The sequence below is a fragment of the Poeciliopsis prolifica genome, unplaced genomic scaffold, assembly GCF_027474105.1.
Source record: "Poeciliopsis prolifica strain line A6 unplaced genomic scaffold, Auburn_PproV2 SCAFFOLD001, whole genome shotgun sequence".
Taxonomy (NCBI): domain Eukaryota; kingdom Metazoa; phylum Chordata; class Actinopteri; order Cyprinodontiformes; family Poeciliidae; genus Poeciliopsis; species Poeciliopsis prolifica.
Window position 1 is genome coordinate 14,065,018 of NW_026562376.1, and position 22,810 is coordinate 14,087,827.

Below are 22,810 nucleotides of genomic sequence, written 5' to 3' on the forward strand. Positions count from 1 at the left end.
TGCTCCCTGGTGTCCATAACACCGGACTAGGAGAGTGTCAGATGAAATGTTTGCTGACAGAAGAGAGAAGGGAGAGAGCTGACTGAGCCTCAGAGCCAGGATTAGCCTCTTTGCCCTTGTCTGAGCAAGGCATGAGCCAGCAAGACAGCAGAAACATTGCAGGGCCGAAACTGGGAGTGGACATGATGCATACACCAAGACGTGGGGAATCAAAGACATAGACCCTTGTAAAAATGGGTCTTGTACAGAGAGAGAGAAAGAAAGAAAGACTGAGAGGCACTTTTCAAAGCAGTGATTGTTCAGAAGTAGCAGACCTGCAGGCCATGGTCATGCCCTCTTTGTGTGGGAGAATTCATGTGTTCAGAACGCACCACGTACATCCATCTGTAAAAGTTCAGCTTTTACTTCACTGACCATCAGCGGGACCAGTAGTGCTCAGAGACAAAAGATAAGGACGCCATGACATTGACAAATAGCTGCTCACTGGCTGCTAAGTTTCTGCAAAGGAATCATGAAATCATGACTTTAAAATGTAGATGACAGTTTTAAGATTTGTAAATTGGATCTTAATAAAGGGAAATTACTTTCATGTCTCACCAGTTACAGTGTTGTGCAAACACATTTATACCCCTTCAAGTTTAAAAAAATATATTAATGTCACAACACTTTGTGTATTTAAATAGAATATATATATCTATTCCAACACACCAGTGCATAACTGTGAAGCGGGAGGGGAAAAGGATATGGTTTTCAAAGCTTTTTTCAAAATAAAAATTATGAAACTGTGGTATTAAACCCCTGTTTTGATCTCTCTAATTAAAATTCAGAGCATACAACATACCCATGGTTACGGTTAAGGATCTGCAGAGATTCGTAACTCAGGCAGGGGGAACTCACATCATGACAACTCTTAGTCATGCTCTCTACAAACCTGAACAGGGAACATGGAAAGAATGGAGGCCATTACAGTTTGCTACAAGCAGTGTATGCAACAAAGATAATACGGAAATGAGTCAGATAAACCAAAATTCTACTTTTTTTTAACGTACATGCAAAAATCAGCCTTCTTCTAATTGTGGTACTAACATCATCATTTTATGGCATGCTTTTCACCAGCAGAGGTAGAGTAGTATACCAGAGTTGTTGGGAAGATAGATGATGTTAAACACAGGACAGTACAGGAAGAAAACCTGAGACTTGAGACTGGGGTGAAAGTTCACCTTCCAAAATCACGACAGTATTTAACATGGAAGAAAAGAACCAATGAAGTTTCCTTGAGGTAAAGTGTCTGTGGCACACTTGAAAATTTATGTTCTCAAAAATCTTCCATCCAGTCTGATTGAGCTGCTTTTATTTTACAGAGAATAGGTAAAGGTGTAATTTTCTACATGTACAATGTTGATAGAGACAAATTCCATAAGACTTGCACCTGTGATTGTTGTGAAATTACTGATTCAGAAGGCCTGAGTATATGTGCCACATTTTTAGATATCTGAAAATAAATAAATACAATAAAGGTTTAAAAACAACTTACTGTGTAATGCAATTGCCAAGAGATAACTCCTGTGTGTTAGGTTTCTGAAAATAATTCAAATGCATTTGCTTTGCAATATGTTGGCAATATGAGCTGATGACGTGATTTATCCAGATATCATCCAGCTTTGTGTTATTTAGTTTACTTAAATATATTTTTTGAAAAATGTGTGAATATCTATTTTGTATTTATTTATTTTTAGATTATGTATTTTGTTTATTTAAATTATTTCATTCAGTTGGGGACACTGGGTTCCCAAAAAGACACAAAGACAGTATTATTTGTTTCAAAGTATCTGCTTGCTAACAATGAGGGTTGTGAGTTTCAATTTCCCGCTTCCCTGTTTATTGATGTAATGATGTCGACGTAACATATAGGAGCTAAGTAAATTCCTCTGTTTGATATCGGCCTTGATTATATTAAAGATTATTTCTAATCTTTAATATAATTAAAGATTATATTAAAGAATATATTAAATATAATCTTTAATATATTCTAATATCACTCAAAGTGATATTAGAAGTCAATATCACTTTGAGTGATATTGACTCAAAGTGATATTGAGTCAATATCACTTTGAGGATTAAAAACACAAGCCTATGCCTGGAGCCAAAGCAATTGAGCTACTTTTTTCCTTGTTTTCTGACTTCCACTGGATTCTTTTGAGATATTGACTTGAAAAGAGCCTTTAAATGCTTATCAACAGCAACAAGTTCTGCTTAACAGCAGGGGTGTAACATGCTCAAGAATGCTAAGGTGTTTGTTTTTTTCTTAAATGAAGATATCAAAGCTTACATACTGCAGTCCTTTAGCTGTCTCATCATGTAAAGGGAGAGGGTTGTCAAGATTAGCAGGGTGTGTTCATGTGATAAGAAAAGTGGCCACAACATAAAATTTTAACACAGAGACGATTGGTGTTTTAGTCTCTTAATCCGTGGAAGCTTTAGCTTGCCAGATGGATTTATTTCAGTATTCAGATATTTTCCTTTTGTGTAGCTATTTGTTTTTCAATTGAGTCAAATGACACACACTCATGGATAAATCAAGCAATCAGTCTGCATTGACTTGCAGTAGCAAGAGCTTTTTTTTTTTTTCTTTTTCTTTTTTGGTTTCACTCTGCTCTCTTTGGGAGATAACAGCGGGCAGCAGTTCTCATAAGAAAGACAGTGTTGTTTTTGTGCTCCGTTAACTGATTGAGATAGGGAACCTTGGGGAAAAAAATTAAATCGCATCCTTTGGACGAAGAATGAAAGGCTGATAGAGGGTGTGTAGGTATAAGCTCAACCTTCTAACTGATGAGCCAGCAGTGGGAGCCATGAGAGTTTGAAATAGAAAGTGGTGACTGATTTGTTCAAGCAACACACTGCCTTTACAAGCTCATTACCATACTAACTCTCACCACCAGAATGTTGAGCTTAACCTACTCAAACTATGCTCCACTCTTAAGTGAGCCGCAAATTATTTCTTATAAAATATGTTATCATTGTAGAATAGCACAGTTCAGAGGAAACAGTATACCTGCTATGGTTTTCATCCTTGTTTCTTTTTTTTTTTCTTCTTGGAAATAAAAAAGCTCTTCTAGGGTGCAGCAGCAACATGGGGGGGAAATTACTTATGTATGGAGACCTCAGTCTTCTACACGGTAGTCTTGGGTTTGAGTCCCTATCTGTTGACCTTTGCTACATGCCTCTCTCACAACCAACTGTTGCTTCATTATCAAATAAAGGCCACTATAGGCAAAAATAGACCATAAAAGTATTAATGTTTTTACAAATAGAATAAAGGCTATTCTTTATTCTTTAGACTACATCTAAAGCAGTGCTTTACAGAATGTGTTTGTAGTATGGATTTATAGGATGCCTCCCTGGAGCCTCTTTGGAGGGTTTCTTTTCCACTGGGATAACAACCCTGGGGCAGACACTGAACTTATATCCTTCTAAATCTCTTCTGGCCTTTGAACACTTTGACATCCACTGGAATGTGCTGCAGAAAGCGGATAAGCAGGAGGCAAAAAAAAAAAAGATGTTTTCTCAGTGTAGAACAGTCAAGTATTAATTTGATCAGTCTACATAATTATCTGAGCAAGTGATTATTAAGTGTCAATATAGACAGCTGCAAAGCAAATGTTAATATATAATACAAGTTGATCAATACAAACTCTTTAATTCTTTATTAAGGAAAAAGGGAGTTTAACTTTGGAAATTGTGATTCTGAAACCTTTGCAAATATCGGTTTGAACTAAGAGAGAAAAAAACAACAACAATCTGAGACAAAAGTATGATACATAAATAAAACATCAATATAAGGGAAAGCCTGGAAATCAAAGAAAGGTTTCATGAGATGTCTGGTGAATTGTATTCCCTTAATGCGTTTCTGATCAATGACCGACTGTAATTAATATGAAGGTACAACGATGAATTAAAGCTGCAAGCAGCCTCGAACGGCCCTCGCAGCCAAGCGCCGCTCCGGCCTATTGCCACCGCGGGGTACGAGCAACCGCCGCCTCACGCCAGCCACCACAGAAGCTCTCACGCAGTTTTCAGCTCCTCTGCCCGCACCGCAGAAGCTGTTGCTCAGTTTCCATCAACGCTGGCCACGTGCTAAGACAGAAGTTGTTGCGCAGTTTCCGCGCCCGTCCACCAGGCGGTACGCACTGATGCGTTCGGATTCGCTCCTTGACGATGCAAAAAATGTGGTGCAGATTCATTGGTTTAGCGAGGAAATATAGCTGGCGGATTAATGTAGGACGCGCAGTGGAGTCAAAATATATTTCAATGCTGTTGTTCTTTTTAGAGGTCAACAAAGGTCATACGTATCCAATTTGGCGTCAGTCGGATGATCCACGTGTCATTTACAGCCGATCGTATGCACATGGCGAAGTACTACAGTTCGTCATTTTTTCATCATTTTCAGCTGTGTTTCTAAAGCACTCTATTTCATTGTTGGAGTAATACTTACTCAGAGTGGCGAATTACTGAAATGGTTTGGAAGAAGTAAGAAAACGCTACATTTACTGCATGATTTAATTCAACAAAAATTATCTGAGACATTTCTATCCTTTTAGAAATTTCATGGCAACGCTCTCACAAAGTTTTCGCGCCCATCCGCTCGTGGATCTGTTTGTCATCGGTGGAGGAACACTGACACATACTGGCGAAATACTGATATTGTTCTTCATCCTGTTTATCTGCTGTTTCATTTGTGGAGCAATACTGACCCCAAGTGGCGAATTACTGAAATGGTTTATAAACGCCAAAAATGGGATCAAAATCTGAACTTCAATCTAAAATGGCTGACTTCCTCTGGGGTTTAGACCATGGGTCCAAGAGACTTTTTTGTAAGTCCTGACATGGTACACATGTGTACAAAGTTTCGTAATTGTAGGTTAAAGCATGGCTTGGGGCTGATCATTTAAAATTTTCTAGGGGGCGCTATAGAGAAATTAGGCCACACCCTACAAATATTGTGATGGATTCCTGTCGGGGAGTGGATGAAGATCCATCCTTGTTAGTTTGGAGCAGCTGCGCCCAAAAATGTGGAATTGAGAGCCAAACGTATGGCGATGGCGTTACAGGTCACTTCGCCACGCCGCCACGCCCAGCTGCTCCATCGAAGCTGGTCGGGGTTGGAATCCTCAACACACCAACATGTCTTCTGTGTCTGGGCACAGTTTCATGTTGATGAGGTCAAAGGGGTCAGATAGCGACCGTTCAAAGTAAAACATGACACTTCCTTTTCTCAGGGGGCGTGGCCTAAGTGATGTCATCATTCGACCATAGGGTGTTGTAGGACACCCGATGATGATCAATCACAGAAACTTTGGTGCCTCTGTGAGTTTCTGTGTAGGAGATATAGCAGTTTATTTGTTTACGGCGAGTAGGTGAACTTTGACCCCTGCTAACCCCCCTTCAGCATTCTCAAAAACTCACCGTTTTGATAACTTTAGATGGGACATGCCTTATGAGCAGACTGACCGAGTTTGAAGCCGATCAATCGAAATCCCTAGGAGGAGTTCGATCAAATACGGAGGCTGTAAACGGCAAAAATGGGGTTAAAATCTGAACTTCAATCTAAAATGGCCGACTTCCTGTGGGGTTTAGACCATGGCTCCAAGAGACTTTTTTGTAAGTCCTGACATGATACACATGTGTACAAAGTTTCGTATTTGTAGGTTAAAGCATGGCTTGGGGCTGATCATTTAAAGTTTTCTAGGGGGCGCTATTGAGAAATTAGACCACGCCCACCAAATATTGTGATGGATTCCTGTTGGGGAGTGGATGAGGATCCATCCTTGTGAGTTTGGAGCAGCTGGGCCTGAAAATGTGGAATTGAGAGCCAAACGTATGGCGATGGCGTTAGAGGTCACTTCGCCACGCCGCCACGCCCACCTGCTCCATCGAATCTGGTCGGGGTTGGAATCCTCAATACATCAACATGTCTTCTGTGTCTGGGCACAGTTTCATGTTGATGAGGTCAAAGGGGTCAGATAGCGACCGTCCACAGTAAAACATTACACTTCCTGTTCTCATGGGGCGTGGCCTAAGTGATGTCATCATTCGACCATAGGGTATTGTAGGACACCCGATGATGATCAATCACAGAAACTTTGGTGCCTCTGTGAGTTTCTGTGTAGGAGATATAGCAGTTTATTTTTTTATGGCGAGTAGGTGAACTTTGACCCCTGCTAACCCCCCTTCAGCATACTCAAAAACTCACCGTTTTGATAACTTTAGATGGGACATGCCTTATGAATAGACTGACCGAGTTTTGAAGCTGATCAATCGAAATCCCTAGGAGGAGTTCGATCAAATACCAAGGCTGTAAACGGCAAAAATGGCCTCAAAATTGGACCTTCAATCCAAAATGGCCGACTTCCTGTGATACTTGCACTATGACATTAATTGTAAATTTTGAGCATCTTGGGAAGCTCTACAAGTGTACCAAATTTCATGTCTCTACAATGAAGTAAGTGAATAGCAAAGGGTCCTTTGAAAATTTCTAGGTGGCGCTATTGAGCCATTTCTTGTGGAATTTTTGCGATGACTTTAAAATACGTAAATTTAAACAGGCTTAAGGCCTCCGCCAAGTTTGGTGAGTTTTTGAATATGATAAAGCCCCCAAAAAGCCAATTCATTTGGAGGGAGAATCATAATAATAATAATAATTAAAGCTGCAAGCAGCCTCGAACGGCCCTCGCAGCCAAGCGCCGCTCCGGCCTATTGTCCACCGCGGGGTACGAGCACCGCCGCCTCACGCCAGCCACCACAGAAGCTCTCACGCAGTTTTCAGCTCCTCCGCCCGCACCGCAGAAGCTGTTGCTCAGTTTCCATCAACGCTGGCCACGTGCTAAGACAGAAGTTGTTGCGCAGTTTCCGCGCCCGTCCTCCAGGCGGTACGCATCGATACGTTCGGCGGCGCTCCTTGACGATGCAAAAAATGTGGTGCAGATTCATTGGTTTAGCGAGGAAATATAGCTGGCGGATTAATGTAGGGGCGCAGTGGAGTCAAAATACATTTAAATGCTGTTTTGCTCTGTAGAGGTCAACAAAGGTCATACGTATCCAATTTTGCGCCAGTAGGATTATCCACGTGTCATTTACAGCCGATCATACGCACATGGCGAAGTACTACAGTTCGTCATTTTTCATCATTTTCAGCTGTGTTTCTAAAGCACTCTATTTCATTGTTGGAGTAATACTTACTCAGAGTGGCGAATTACTGAAATGGTTTGGAAGAAGTAAGAAAACGCTACATTTACTGCATGATTTAATTCCACAAAAATTATCTGAGACATTTCTATCCTTTTAGAAATTTCATGGCAACGCTCTCACAAAGTTTTCGCGCCCATCCGCCCGTGGATCTGTTTGTCATTGGTGGAGAAACACTGACACCTACTGGCGAAATACTGATATTGTTCTTCATCCTGTTTATCTGCTGTTTCATTTGTGGAGCAATACTGACCCCAAGTGGCGAATTACTGAAATGGTTTATAAACGCCAAAAATGGGATCAAAATCTGAACTTCAATCTAAAATGGCCGACTTCCTCTGGGGTTTAGACCATGGCTCCAAGAGACTTTTTTGTAAGTCCTGACATGGTACACATGTGTACAAAGTTTCGTAATTGTAGGTTAAAGCATGGCTTGGGGCTGATCATTTAAAATTTTCTAGGGGCGCTATAGAGAAATTAGGCCACACCCTACAAATATTGTGATGGATTCCTGTCGGGGAGTGGATGAAGATCCATCCTTGTGAGTTTGGAGAAGCTGTGCCCAAAAATGTGGAATTGAGAGCCAAACGTATGGCGATGGGCGTTACAGGTCACTTCGCCACGCCGCCACGCCCAGCTGCTCCATCGAAGCTGGTCGGGGTTGGAATCCTCAACACACCAACATGTCTTCCGTGTCTGGGCACAGTTTCATGTTGATGAGGTCAAAGGGGTCAGATAGCGACAGTTCACAGTAAAACATTACACTTCCTGTTCTCAGGGGGCGTGGCCTAAGTGATGTCATCATTCGACCATAGGGTATTGTAGAAGACCCGATGATGATCAATCACAGAAACTTTGGTGCCTCTGTGAGTTTCTGTGTAGGAGATATAGCAGTTTATTTTTTTACGGCGAGTAGGTGAACTTTGACCCCTGCTAACCCCCCTTCAGCATTCTCTAAAACTCACCGTTTTGATAACTTTAGATGGGACATGCCTTATGAGCAGACTGACCGAGTTTCAAGCCGATCAATCGAAATCCCTAGGAGGAGTTCGATCAAATACGGAGGCTGTAAACGGCAAAAATGGGGTCAAAATCTGAACTTCAATCTAAAATGGCCGACTTCCTGTGGGGTTTAGACCATGGCTCCAAGAGACTTTTTTGTAAGTCCTGACATGATACACATGTGTACAAAGTTTCGTATTTGTAGGTTAAAGCATGGCTTGGGGCTGATCATTTAAAGTTTTCTAGGGGGCGCTATAGAGAAATTAGGCCACGCCCACCAAATATTGTGATGGATTCCTGTCGAGGAGTGGATGAGGATCCATCCTTGTGAGTTTGGAGCAGTTGGGCCCGAAAATGTGGAATTGAGAGCCAAACGTATGGCGATGGCGTTAGAGGTCACTTCGCCACGCCGCCACGCCCACCTGCTCCATCGTAGCTGGTCGGGGTTGGAATCCTCAATACACACCAACATGTCTTGTGTCTGGGCACAGTTTCATGTTGATGAGGTCAAAGGGGTCATAGATAGCGACAGTCCACAGTAAAACATTACACTTCCTGTTCTCATGGGGCGTGGCCTAAGTGATGTCATCATTCGACCATAGGGTATTGTAGGAGACCCGATAATGATCAATCACAGAAACTTTGGTGCCTCTGTGAGTTTCTGTGTAGGAGATATAGCAGTTTATTTTTTTATGGCGAGTAGGTGAACTTTGACCCCTGCTAACCCCCCTTCAGCATACTCAAAAACTCACCGTTTTGATAACTTTAGATGGGACATGCCTTATGAACAGACTGACCGAGTTTGAAGCCGGTCAATGGAAATCCCTAGGAGGAGTTCGATCAAATACGGAGGCTGTAAACGGCAAAAATGGGCTCAAAATTGGACCTTCAATCCAAAATGGCCGACTTCCTGTGACACTTGCACTATGACATTAATTGTAAATTTTGAGCATCTTGGGGAGCTCTACAAGTGTACCAAATTTCATGTCTCTACGATGAAGTAAGTGAATAGCAAAGGGTCCTTTGAAAATTTCTAGGTGGCGCTATTGAGCCATTTCTTGTGGAATTTTTGCGACGACTTTAAAATACGTAAATTTGAAACAGGCTTAAGGCCTCCGCCAAGTTTGGTGAGTTTTTGAATATGATAAAGCCCCCAAAAAGCCAATTCATTTGGAGGGAGAATAATAATAAGAAACAGTAGGAAAACAATAGGCCTTCGCAGCGCTTAGCTGCTCGGGCCTAATAATAAACAATAGGAAAACAATAGGCCTTCGCAGCGCTTAGCTGCTCGGGCCTAAATATTGATTAGACTTCCAGTATCATGCTTTCATTTTTTTATCATGCTTTGTCTCAATTTATGTCTTTCTTCTTGCTAATTTGTCACTTCAGTAGTCACAAATTAAGAAAAGTAATTGCTTTGAATTCTTTAAACCGTTGAAAAAAAGTGTCTTTCTTCTTGTAAGAAAACTATTGTTTAATACGAACAACCAAAATTAGTCTTTTTAACTGTGTCGCCATTTTCTGTGTATGATGGATATTGCATTGGTTTGCGGATCTGATAAATTACACTCTGCTTTTTTTAGGTTTGCCCTTCCTTTGCTCCACTTTTTTTTTTTTTTTACCAGAAGCTGGTAAATTATGACAGCATTCTTCTTCATGTTGTTGCTGTATGGCATACAAACTAGAATTGCTGTATCATTTACCATTAAGCTTGATAGATTTTCAGAATGCCAGTGGCCTATGAATGCTTCCCCCTGGAAAGGAAGCTTGTCTCCTACTAATGTCTCCCACAAAAGTCTACTCTGCTTTACAGTACATTTATAAGTCATAGATAGTAAAATGTAGAGAGTGATTATTTTGATCGCAGGACCCATTTGAGTGAAACTGCCCGTTTGGTTCTTGCTTACACTGCGACTCCGTTACCTATTGATTTTTCCCCCTCAGAAATGCCCAGCAAGGTCAGAGAATCCTTTGATGTCCTCAGCTGTCTCCACTCCTTCTCGCTTTCTATTATCTCCTTCCTCTGCTCTCCGTGCCTTCTTTCTTGTTAGTCTCTTCTCCGAGGCCTTCTCCACACTCTGTCAATCATGCACCATGACCGAGCTTACCTGTACTGAAAGTTATTCTGTTCTTGGAGGAACCAAGGAGGAAAAGAAAAGGGCAGATGGTCGTGTGTGTGTGTGTGTCGGGGCAAGGCAGTGGGGGATGGAAGGTAAAGAGGTGGATAAGTGAACGTAGCAGAGCACAGGATCCAGAATGCAAACCAGATATTAATCCTGAAACCACAGGGGGAATGAAAACAAACAACAATATTCTGTTTTTACTTTGACGAAGATTATGTAAAGAATACTTTTAATTTCCAACATAGAACACTCTGGACTTTGTTTTCTTTGTTCAGGGTGTGGAAATAGTAAAATTATCTCATGGCTTTTCAAAAAAGTTGAGTTTTTCAGAAAAGTAAATTTTCTGTAATTCAAATCTAAAAATTCAATTAGTGAATTACATAGAATTGCAAACTTTTTGATGATTATGGCTTAGAGCTGACAAAATGGCAAAACGGTTTTCTCAGAAATTTAAAATATTACGTAAAAAACAATAAGTTAAAGAATTTGGAATCCAAAAATAATATATTTGACCTATACAATCATCTGGATGACTGCTGATTCTGCAGGTATCCAGCAGACCCTCCTCACACCCTCCTTAATGGGGATAAGTCACAAAAGTTTATTTAGAAGGAAGCTGTCCACTCTCATTGTTGTATCTAAGCCCATTACTGGAAGCTTTAGGGGAAGGAAAGTGTTTGGTATACAATGCTGTACAAGCAGCTGGAGTTACTGATGTCTCCAGAGTATTAAGATTAATGTCCCAGGGTCTGCAAGTAGAACAGGAAGGCACAGAATCCAAGTTGGTCCATTGTTAAGTTTCCACAGTCTGTGATGATTTGGGGAGCCATGTTATCCGCTGATATTGCTCTATATTTCATCAAGTCCAAAGTCAGCTGCTTTTGCTCCCGTCTTCTGACAAGTTTTAAAAAGATACATATTTTATTTTCTGAAGAACTTGGCACCTGCTCAAAGTACCAGAATCTGGTTTAATGACCATAGTGGCACTATCCTTAAATTACTAGCAAAATGATTGGACAAAGCCCAATGGAGAATCTATGGATTTTGACAAGAATGAGTGACACCAGGCCCAATAAGGCAGATTAGCTAAATTCAACTATTAAAGAGGTAGATATATTTCTAGGCACATAGTGACACTTTATAGTGCAATGAAGTAACTGTGTTACCTTCAGTTGTTATAAAAAAATGCTATAGATATATCAAACATGACTTTAAAAAAAAATAAAAAATCATTTCGCAATTTAACACCTTGTAATTCGGCCTCTGTTTCTTTAAGAAGCTCCTCTTTTCTGACACTCCGCCTTAAGTATGTCATCACAATAACCTCCATTCTTCATTAACCCTATAACATTATCAGTAGTTGCTCTTTTAATTTGAATGGCGTAATAAACTACCTTCTTGATGATATTCTAATACCCAGATAAACACATGTACAGTATAGTTTTTTTTTTATTATTATTTATGTGAGATACAGTTATAAATAACAAACAAAAGCTGTGGATTTTGACTTAAAGTTGTTTCAGTCGAAGAAGCTTAAAGGTATTTTCAGTAGCAAGTAGTAAAACAGAGAGACAATGGACAGGCTTATCTGTTTGTTTCTCTACCTCTATGTTTGCATGCGTGTGTGTGTGTGTGCGTGTGCGCGGGTATGTGCCCACCAGCTGTGTGTTTTTTTGTGAAACTGCCATGTTTTTCTGCTAGTGATAGTCTTTCCTCAAGGAATGAGCTCAACTGCTAACCCCATTCGTTTTCATTTGTGCTGCTTAGCTGAACATTGGAGCAAAGTTTGGAAGCAGTCCAACGCTCTGCTTGATTTTTGTAAACAACTTCTTAGAAAAAGGTTGAGCGGAATGGAGGAATATTTGGCATCAGTAAAGCAGAAACTGCACAAAGGTTTATGAGCAAGGTGGAACAGAACTGATTGTCGGTAATATCGGAGTAGACAGCAGTGTTTACATCCAAAGTTCAGGACTATTGAACCAGTAAACTTTCATAGAATAAAATTCAAAAGCTAATACGTTTTTATCTTTGGCGTGTCTTATACCCTCTGCTTTCTCCATGTAATTAATTTTTCAACTTCCTGCTCTCATAACTACTTGGCTCAGGCTATAAATGGCTAAAAAGCCACAAAATACAGCTAAGCACATTAAGTTTATCCTTCCGATGGGCTCTGCGTCTCCCACCCACAGCTTTCCACTCATGAGTTTGCCCTTCGTTTGACTTTTGAGCTAATTTGAAGCACAAACATTGACTGAGATGAATCATAGCCAGCAGTTAAAGCAGTAATGAGGATTCAGATGAGGGAGGAAGTGTCTGACAAAGCTGTTGCAGAAAACACTTCTTTTAGCAAAGCTCGCAGAGCACCAAGAATAGAGGGAGTCAAACTTGTGTGAAAGCAGAGTAGAAACTTTCAATCATAGCTGACAAATCCACAATAAAATTCTCTGGAAAAATTATTGAAATACAGCAAATGTTAAATAAATGCAGACAGCAAATAAAAAAAATATGTTTATTTTTTTGCTAAATTAATTTCAACCTCACTCCTTTGCAGTGGCGTGTATTTTTATTATCATTATTTTATTTTGGCTTCTTCTACAGCCCTGAAGCTTGTCTATTTTTCTTCCTTTGGCTCTAATGAATGTGATACAGCATGCTAAATGTGATTTGGCTGAGCAGAGCTTCCGCCATCCAGGTAAACAAAGACTCCCTAGATAACATACACATAGATTGGTTGCTATCCGTTCTTCCTCCTGCTTCCAGCGGATTACATTTCATCCCAGGGATGCATGCTCCAAACCAATGTGGTTGTTATGCGTCCTCTCCCCTCACCCTGATATACCCGGCTTGAAAGAGCTCATAAATCAGTCTGCCAAAGAATATTGTGCAGGGAAAAATGTGTGCCCCTGGCATTTGAGACAACCCTTTGCCAGCCTATGAGAAGGCCAGTTCCACCCTTTGTGTTCAGTACAAAAAACAAAGAGAATATACAACACACACAATACTTTGTGGGTTGTTTTCAGATTTATTGGAGGCCAATTAACTTTTTCTCTGTTTCAACTTTTTTTTTCTATTTTATAGACATTAAAATGTCATGCGTTTTTTTTTGTTGTTGTTGTTTTATTTCAGTTTTGCTTGGGATTTTATGAACTTGTTCTATACAAAATAGAGTAAACTAGTGGAATATATGTGTAATTTTTACAAATACAATATAAAATATTTTGTTGTAGACTTTCACTGTGCCTCTCCTAATTTGATACTTTGTAGAGCCAATGTTTCCTACACCTGAAAGACTTCCAATCTCTCTATCAGCTAATCTGGAGACTGAAATCTCACGCTCTCTTTGCAAAATAACTCACCCTAAGAATGTACAGTGTTTGCATACAATTGGTATTTAGGTCTTGCCAAATGTTCTGAGATGAATTTAGTTCTGAACCGTGTTGATTTTCATGCCGACATTTAGCATGCTGACCAAAAATATTTATAACTCTGAAGCAGTTTAACAGCAGCCAACGTAAAGTAAAGGAGATGTATGAGATTACATTGTTTGTAAAAACAGTTGCAGTAGCGTCTCTTATCTATTTTTCTATTATGTGTTTAAACCTCAGCAGCCCGGTATTGTTACAGTCAAATTAGCCATATGCTATTATTTCCAGGTGTCTTCACTTGCTCACACGTATTATTTTATTTATTTATTTTTTTCGTTTTTCTTGCTCCCAGATCAATATGAGCTAAAAGCTAGTCGTGTTTGTGCTAAACTGAGTCCAGCAAGCATTGATGTTCTACAGGATTGTCACTCAAGTCTCAGGCCTGTCCTTGGAGATTAGACCCATGGCCTACTTAGGCTGATCGATGATGGGATCTATACAAACACTCTTCCATGCAATTTGCTCTCTTTGTCTTTGCTGTTAACTTTGTTTCACCTATTGGTTCATGGTGTGCAGAACTATTCTTTTGTGTCAGATTTGTTCAAAAGTGAAGGTAAACTTTATGAGAAAATATGTGCTGAATAGTAATGTATCTCTGGAACAACATATTTGTTCTAAAGTTTGGACCTTGAATATTATTTATGTGTGGTTCAGTTTTCAACTGGAAATCCTGTTCCACAGAGTATTTGTGCAAATTGCTTTATAAAACCTTGAAGAAAACGCAGTTGACTTCTTTGAATAGTTCCTCCCTTTTCTTATGCATCCTATTTAAAGCCAATATTGTTTCAAAATATTATGTAGTATGTTGAATGTAGTTGCATCTGCTTATTATGCACAGACTAATCTTTTGTCCCTCGAAGTAACATGTCTCATGACTTCTTGTGTCCTGACAGCTAAGGTCAAATCTAAGTGTGCTTCCACATTCTTCGCCTGTGCTAATGGTGTCCACTGCATCATCGGAAGGTTCCGCTGCAATGGCTTCAGCGACTGTCCTGATGGGAGCGACGAGGAGAACTGCAGTGAGTCTCTCACACCATGGTGTCCAGATTCAGCAACACTCATATGCTTCCAGGCCACAGTCACAAAAAGTTATAGTCAAAGTTATAGTCAAGATGTACCAACCTCAGGTCATTACACTTTATGGATGAGAGAGGGCCAAAAATTTGGGTTTCTGGCATGAAATATTTAAATAGTACTCCTGCAAAATCTGAGCATTGTGTTAAGGTGGTGATGGACACCAGTAGTTTTCCAGGAAAGTTTAATTTCACTTTATGAAGGGAGTTCTGGACCGCATGGCAAGATTGAGTGAAAAAGTTCATTTGTAGTTCCATGTCAGAGATCATTTGGATTTTGTTTAAATGTGGAAAAATTGTAATGTATTGGACAGTAAAATTTATAGGGTTTATGTATTGGGACCAGATCATTGATTGCCAAAATGCTACATCACCATTTTGATGTTTTTAATGCTTAGCTTCTGACGGTCAATGATGAAGGAATGATTCATTAATTTATTAAATAGGTTTGGTTAACCACCAACTGTGTTACTGGTGTGACATACTATTTGCCTGGCAGCACAATTGAAGAAGCAGATCTCTCTTTTGAAGGAGTTTCTGCTTAACTAGAACTTACTAAGTAGTAAAATGTTAACGGATTAACATTTTACTACTGCGTATTATAATAAACAAAAGTTTGTCAAGAATCAACAAGTCAGACTCACTCATTTTCCAGGAGGTCACCAAGTGTCCTCACAGTTGAACATGCTGTGGGGATGTGGGAATTCTTTGTGAGTTGAGCAGAAAATACATTTCCAGGAAGAAACTGTTCTTTTTAGGTTACAAACTTAAATCCAGAGTTGGATCTTTTGAACTGTCAGGTGAAACTTCTGAAGCAGAACAAAGATAAAGTCTTCAGCTAAGAACATTTGAATTCGTAATACTTGTAGTTTCTTGAGGCGCTTCCCAGAGGATCACCTTTTCACTTGTCACTTTCAGTTCAAATTAAGACAGGCAAAGAGGAATCTGACAACATTTTGTCATATCAGGGTGTGCGTCGCCTTGTCCTCTAGACAGAATAGTTTAAAACTATTTTTATTATTATTTAGAAATCTGACCCTATTCTGACAGTAAATTTGCTATGAGGAAGTAAAAACCAAGCATTCATATACAACTGTATCTTTACACATTTCTCATAATGTTTCTTCAATGTCTTTATTCCGTCTATTCGTTCCCCTTTCTTTTTATTTATACTTTTCTGCATATGAATAATGAGATGTTGCTAACAAAAGTTACATGAAACCCCAACTTAGATGTAATTTTAAAATTTCTAAGGCTGAGGTTCCAAAAATATAACAGAAATCTATAAAAACAAATCCTGGTTAAAAATCAGGAATTTTTCTGCTCTATATTCATATTGTTTTTCTCATTATCAATATATTAGTAGCATCTTTGATTGTAAAATCTATCCTGGTGTATGTATAACTGTTAACACTTTCAATTCTGTCACCTTTCTTTAAAAAAAGTCAAGTCATCTCCACTCGTTTTAATTGCATGACTTCCAATAAAATTTCTTCTCACAGAACCACTTCACTGCTTTCCCACTGAGAATCACTTCTATCACTCGCCATTGTCAAAGACGATGTTCTTTGCCTGCAGGGCTCAGACTCAACCATCTAATCGTTCCATTTAAAGGAGCTTTGCTTCATCCTTGCAGCAAATACTGCATCACCACTCTGTAATTTTATGAAAATTCTCAGAAGATGATTGTGCCTCCTTTTAAGAAGAAGAACGAAGACATAAGAGCTGAACACGTGTTACACAGGAGTTGTGGTTCTGAGAGGGATTTGGCATGTTTTTATTATGCCAAATAATAAAAACATAAATCTCTGGATTTAGTTTTTTATCAAAATTTACCAATCAAATCATGAACAAGTTTTCATTTTTCTTTTCATTTCCAAAAAGAAAATGCCCATCAAATGATAATATCATCTTCCACCCGTTATCTGAACACGCTTATCCTTTCAAAGTCCCGAGGGGGAAGGGGCTGGTACCCAGCTCCAGTGGTCATCTAGTGATAGGCTCAGTTTTATTTTATTTTAACAGAATAAGATGGTGCAGGTTGGGGAAAAACTAAAAATAAAACAACTGCAGTTCTGCCTGTAAATTATTTGTTTATATTTAACATGATTGAGGTCTCTCATAAATTATCTCCTGTTTTTCTGTTCTAGCCAGTTTGAATAGAAACTTTGCTCTAAGACCTTCTTTGAGCAAACTGCTGACCTTTGACACCTGTCTTTTCTCAACCACAGCAGGTAACCCCCTCGTGTGCTCAGAGACTCGCTTCAAGTGTCGAAACGGCCGTTGTGTTGACCGAAGCTTTCTCTGCGATGGCCAGAACAACTGTATGGACAACAGCGATGAAGAGCTCTGCTTGACCACAGCAGGTAGGTCTTCAAATGTATAAAGAAAACATGCATGCAGAAAAAAAAATGACTGCAGATCTTTTTTTGTTTTTATTTTTGTTTCTTTATTGTTTTGTTTTTACAAAACTCGAAATGGAAACTCTTTTGTGGCAAAGATAATCAATCAACCTAAGAATGATGGTCGATTAACAATGAAGAACTCTGAACTGCAGCAGGAAAAAATGTTGGAACTATTTTCAAGCAATCTGACTTGCCTTTTTATTCAAACACACTGTGTATTCCTGACTAGTAACATACTGTACCTCACAAAACTATTTGCAATCCTAAAACCTTTTTACATTTTGTTATCTTACAACCTCAGACATAATGAGATTTTGTGTAGAAGCAGAATTAAACTATGTGTGGTTTTCAATATTCCTGACTAACATCTGGAAGGGTGCCATACATATGCATTCATGCCATTGTATGTGATACCCTTGAAGAAAATGTTGTGTACACAGCAATCTGTATTTAGTGTAATTCCTGTGAATATGATTATTCTCTAAGGGTCCCAGAGATTTGCTAGAAAACATTAGTAAAAACAAAAATACCATGAGCACTGTGGACAAATCAAGAATAAATCCAAGGAGAAGCAATACACCAAGCTTTTGTCATCCACTATCTAAATATAAAAAGTGAAATACAACTGCAAATTTCCCAAGGACAAACATACAATATTTATTAGGAAAACAGCCAGGAGGCTAGGTTGCCTTTAGGGGAGCTGTGGAGATCTACAGCTCAGGTTGGAAAATATCGTTACAGGATAAGTCATACTTATGGAACACACAAACTTGAGCTTCATAGAAAAGTGGAAAAAGGAAGGACACTGGAAACCTGTCTCCACTTTGTCACAAGTCATACACTGCAGGTCTATTGCAAACATATGAAGGAGCTGTGGTCAGGTCAGACCGACATCGGCATTAGTTTCTGTTTCATAGTTAATCTATTGTCATCTTTCATAATTCATGTGTGGCAACACTCCGAATGGAAATTATGATTGTGATTTAGATTTAGATACATTTATTACAGACTCAAAGTCCAAATTACATAAAAAGAAAACCAAATGCAATAAAAAATAGTAGCTATATGTGTAGCATTCACTCAGGTTGTATTTCACTTAAATATCTTAAGTGGACTTCTGCAGCAGATAGCAAAGTAGATCGCAGTTAACTCTGTATAAACTACAGATAAAATTATGAAGTGTAGGAGGTGCTGTTCATTAATATCTAATGTTCCCATCATCTGGATTCCACTTAAATCTTACAGGACACGTATTATACGGTCTGTGTTTCAAAGTAATTAACATTACCTCCATGCGAGGAAAAATATATGCTGCTTTCATTTGACCTTTTTGTCAATGAAGAACCTTCTTCAGTTTTGTGCCTCAACTCAAAGACACACATGTGGTCGTATACACTAATGGGTAAGATGCCTGGTGCTATAGGTATCCATCCAATTGGCTGGGATCTCCATTTCCTTTTGGCATTGAAAAGCACAGCTGTCGACTGCTGTCAACACTTTAGCTGCACTTTCTGCCAGTAGTATAACCTTGACATACATATATCCACAAGCAGCCAAATGTGGAAACAAAAATGTTCCTCCTGCTCCATCATGGTGAGGCTGTCAGGCTGATCACTGGTGGCTTGTAAATATGTTTTCAAAAATAACAAGAAAGAACATGTCTATAAGTAACCACAGCTAAAAATGAAACATTGTTAGTATTCAACTAAACTGTGATAAAAATGCAAAAAAAAAAAAAAAACAACAACTATGTTTCTGATAGATAGGATAGCTATAATGGGAATAATTAAACAAAAACATCATGAAGCTTATAAGATATATAACAATGCATCCAGCACCATTTAAATTAGGTTTTACTTGCCCTAGCTAATTACTTTAAGACATTGTTTTTTACCTAATATTGGAGTTGTTCGGTTTCCTCCGCTTTTGAGGGAGAGAGACACCCAAAGTGAGTCAATGCCTCATTACTAGCCAAAGCTTTTCACACTCCACAACTCAATACAGAGACGCAAAATGCTGAATGGAGCTTTATTGTGATGAAGGAGTATTGATCAGTATCTGTATCCACTGCACTCTATTTCCTTATTTATAAGTGAAGAATGAAAACTGCAGCGTATTCTTCAGCTGCAAATCTTTGTACTGTAGCATCCAAAGGAACTGTTAGAAGCATTCCTTTCAGCAAATACTAAAGCTGTCCAGCTTTCTTCAAAGCTAAAAAGCTTTGAAGAAACCTTTATGTTACAGGGGCAAAACAAAGCAAATAATCACACTATTGTCAATGCTTTATTTATGCTGTGTAATAATGTGTTTTATTAGGTTCTTTGAGAAATGTACTCGAGTAGTTTCTACTGAATTCTACCGAGTTGATTAGACATTTTCGATTTTTGAAACATAATCTCTTTAGATGGCTGTTCATATATGATGCACATTGCAGGTTCTGAATACAATTATGTCACCCACATTTCAAAACATATCTGGCCACACAGAAACCTCTCTGCCTTCAAGCAGCTTTATTTCAAAATGTGCACTAAGATGAGCCTTTGCCAGAATAGTACCATCTCCAAAATACTTTTTTCACATGCTGTCACGCTGCAGCCACAAATGTTTTTGATTAGATTTTGCATGGCAGACAAATGCAAAGTAGCTCAGAATTTTAACCTCAAATGTTGAAATGACTAAATGGAGGTTTGGGATTTTGGAAGTGTGGTGTGCATTTTTGTTCAGCCCCTCCACTTCGATGTCCCAAAATAAAATTCAGTGCAACATATTGGATCAATTAGTTAGTATGAATAATTTAATTCGGGAAATAATTTATTTCCCAAAGTAGCCTACCTATTTTCCGGACAACAAGTCGCACCAGCCATAAAATGCATAAGAAAGTCGCATTTTTGAGGGAAATTTATTTGATAAAATCCAACACCAAGAATAGACATGTCATTTTGAAAGGCAATAAAAATAGAATAGAGGCAACAACAGGCTGAATGATTGTGCGGTATGCTAACTTTGCATGACACATGAACAACGAACTGAGAATGTGCCTGGTATATTAACATAACATTTTAAGAGTTATTCAGATAACTGTAGCATAAATCACTGAACGCAATGAAATCTTCGTCCTCGATGTCGCTTATAAACAACTCTGCTAACTCCGAAAGTAGAATTATCACAGGCCTAGAGCACCCTCTTGCGGTTTAGTGTGAAAGTAACATGTGATATCATATAATGACGCGTTGGATAATTTCCACATATAAGTCGCTCCGGAGTATAAGTCGCACCCCCGGCCAAACTATGAAAACAATTGCGATTCAGTCCGGAAAATATATACAATGCTATAAAACTATATATGATTATCTTTACATAAGTACCAGAGTATTTTTCACATTTATTTCACTGTATCAGATTTTTACTAGGGCAGATATGGGTGCTCTTTTGTTACAGCAGTCCCTATCACCATGGATCTTAATATAGTCTTTGCGTGTGTCTGTGGTGCACAGGTGACCTAAATGTACTCCTGCATATTTTTGCAGCTGCCTGTGCAGAAGGTGTTGAAAGGTTGCGAGTTTCATATTTTCATGGCCTTTAGAACACATCAGAGAAGCCCAATGTTTATTTCTCCTTATATAATTTGTTTCATCCACCACACTCTGTGCTGTGGAGGAAGCGAGGGCATCGCTACAGTTTGCATTCAAACACTTGCCTCACATTCTGCTCTGACTTTGCCTCTTTCTATAATAAGCACAGACCTGCAGGTGACAGATAAGGCGTACAATATCCGCTCTAAGCCACCTGAGAATACCATCGCCCTAATTTTCGCCTCTGCCTCTCCTCCTCAGTTCAACCCTCCCTTTTCTTACTCATAATTACTTACTTCAGTGTCTGTAGGTTTGTTTCCACTGTTTGCAGCCTTTTTGTAGTTTGTAGCATGCTGATGAACACATTGCAGATTTTCTTTATATTTGCTTATACAAATGGTGAAATGGTAACATCTACATAAGCAGAAACGTGTTCCATCAGATCATTAGTGCTGCAAGGAGAGCCAGAGCTGTTGGCACTGATTGTTCAATCTGAGGGCCAGCTGTTGATTTTTAAAATTTAATACAAACGATGGACGAGCAAATAGCACTATACGGCAATTCAGATTTTTCTGTAAATGTGTTTGTGCAATCATCTCAAAGTGAGACGGAGGGTGCGGTACAGGCCAACTGAAATGGATACATGAGATAAAGAAATGGAAAGAGCGCCACAGGAACATAGCACAGTGAACCTGAGATGGAGTCACAAGGAAGCAATGAATAACAATGTGCAGGAAGATGGAGGTAAGCAAAAAGAGACAGGTGATTTGGCAGCGAAAGGCAGGGATTTGGATAGAAGTCAGTAAGGTATACCGGTAAGCTGGAGAGGATGAGCGCTGCATCCATCGAGAGCCGAGCCCCGAGGCCAGGTGGTTGTAGCTCTGGAATCAGACATGACATTAAAGCAAGTTTTGCAAAGCTGAGCTTCTCTTTGCTCCTCCCCATCCTTCCAGTCTGTTTACAGAAAGAGAACAAGACAGAGAATCTACGCACCGTATAGAAGCAACCTGTGCTTGTGCTTGAGTGCATGAACTCATACTGATGCAATCAGACAGACAGCGAATTCAGGTTTCTGTCAGTGGTGTCTGCATATTTACTTGGAAAAGAAAAAACTATCTGAAGGTCATTTCACTGACAACTTTAAAGAACAAAAGTGATGAGCAGGGCTGCAGTGTGCTTTAAAGAAGTCCCTTTAGACTGCTTTCAGCATCATAATTGATTTGAAATGCTCACATCAGCACCTCTCATTATGCATTAATTAAGTTGAAGAGACAAACAGAGCCTAATGTGGAGATGAGACTGTGGTGGTAATTATGATCACATCCCCTTTTAGTTAAAGAAGCGGCAGTTTTGTTCTGTTTTTGTTGACTGAAGCTTTGAAGAGAGAAACTGTAGCAGTAATGGGAACTTTAAATGGCGTGAGACTAAAAACAGAAAAGAGGGCCAAAGGATGATGTGAGGGCTTCAAAAGCTCCTTGGTGGTTTAAGGGGATTTTGATTTTGAAGACTTGCCATGCTTTTTTTATAGTTATACACATCAAAAGATTGTTTTGTTTTTATCTTTATTCATATCAAAAGTTTGTGAAGTTCAAAAGATTTTTTTTTTTCATTTTTTTTTATTTATTTATTTTTTTATGGACTGCCCCTTTCCTGAATATGATCAAGATTAATGCCATCATTTCTACATCATATTTGCAAAAGGAGCCACAAAGCAAACAGGTTTTTTAGGAGGCTAGTATTTGTGTAGTTCAACATTAATTTAGCAAGCCAACAAGGTTTTCAGAAGTGTTCATGAAAGAGCCCGTCTTCAAATCTGCTAAAGACTCTTACATCAGTCTAAAGAACCTTGCGTCAGAACTGCGAGACTCCCGGTGTCTTAAATAGGAAAGAACCTCTATTGGGTTCAGACAGTGTAATGCTTTTTTATTAAACATTGGGGCAGAGGAGCGTTGCAGGACGCCAGATGAT

General features: G+C 39.1%; 1 protein-coding gene across 1 annotated transcript in view; it reads left to right on the forward strand.

The window, feature by feature from the left end:
* ldlrad3 (low density lipoprotein receptor class A domain containing 3) overlaps positions 1–22,810 on the forward strand; it is a 106,370-nt gene that overhangs the window by 50,061 nt on the left and 33,499 nt on the right. Inside the window, exons 3-4 of the mRNA XM_055031685.1 lie at positions 14,686–14,811; positions 17,097–17,231. Of these exons, the coding sequence (XP_054887660.1) occupies positions 14,686–14,811; positions 17,097–17,231 (261 nt within the window). The remainder of the gene's footprint in view (positions 1–14,685; positions 14,812–17,096; positions 17,232–22,810) is intronic.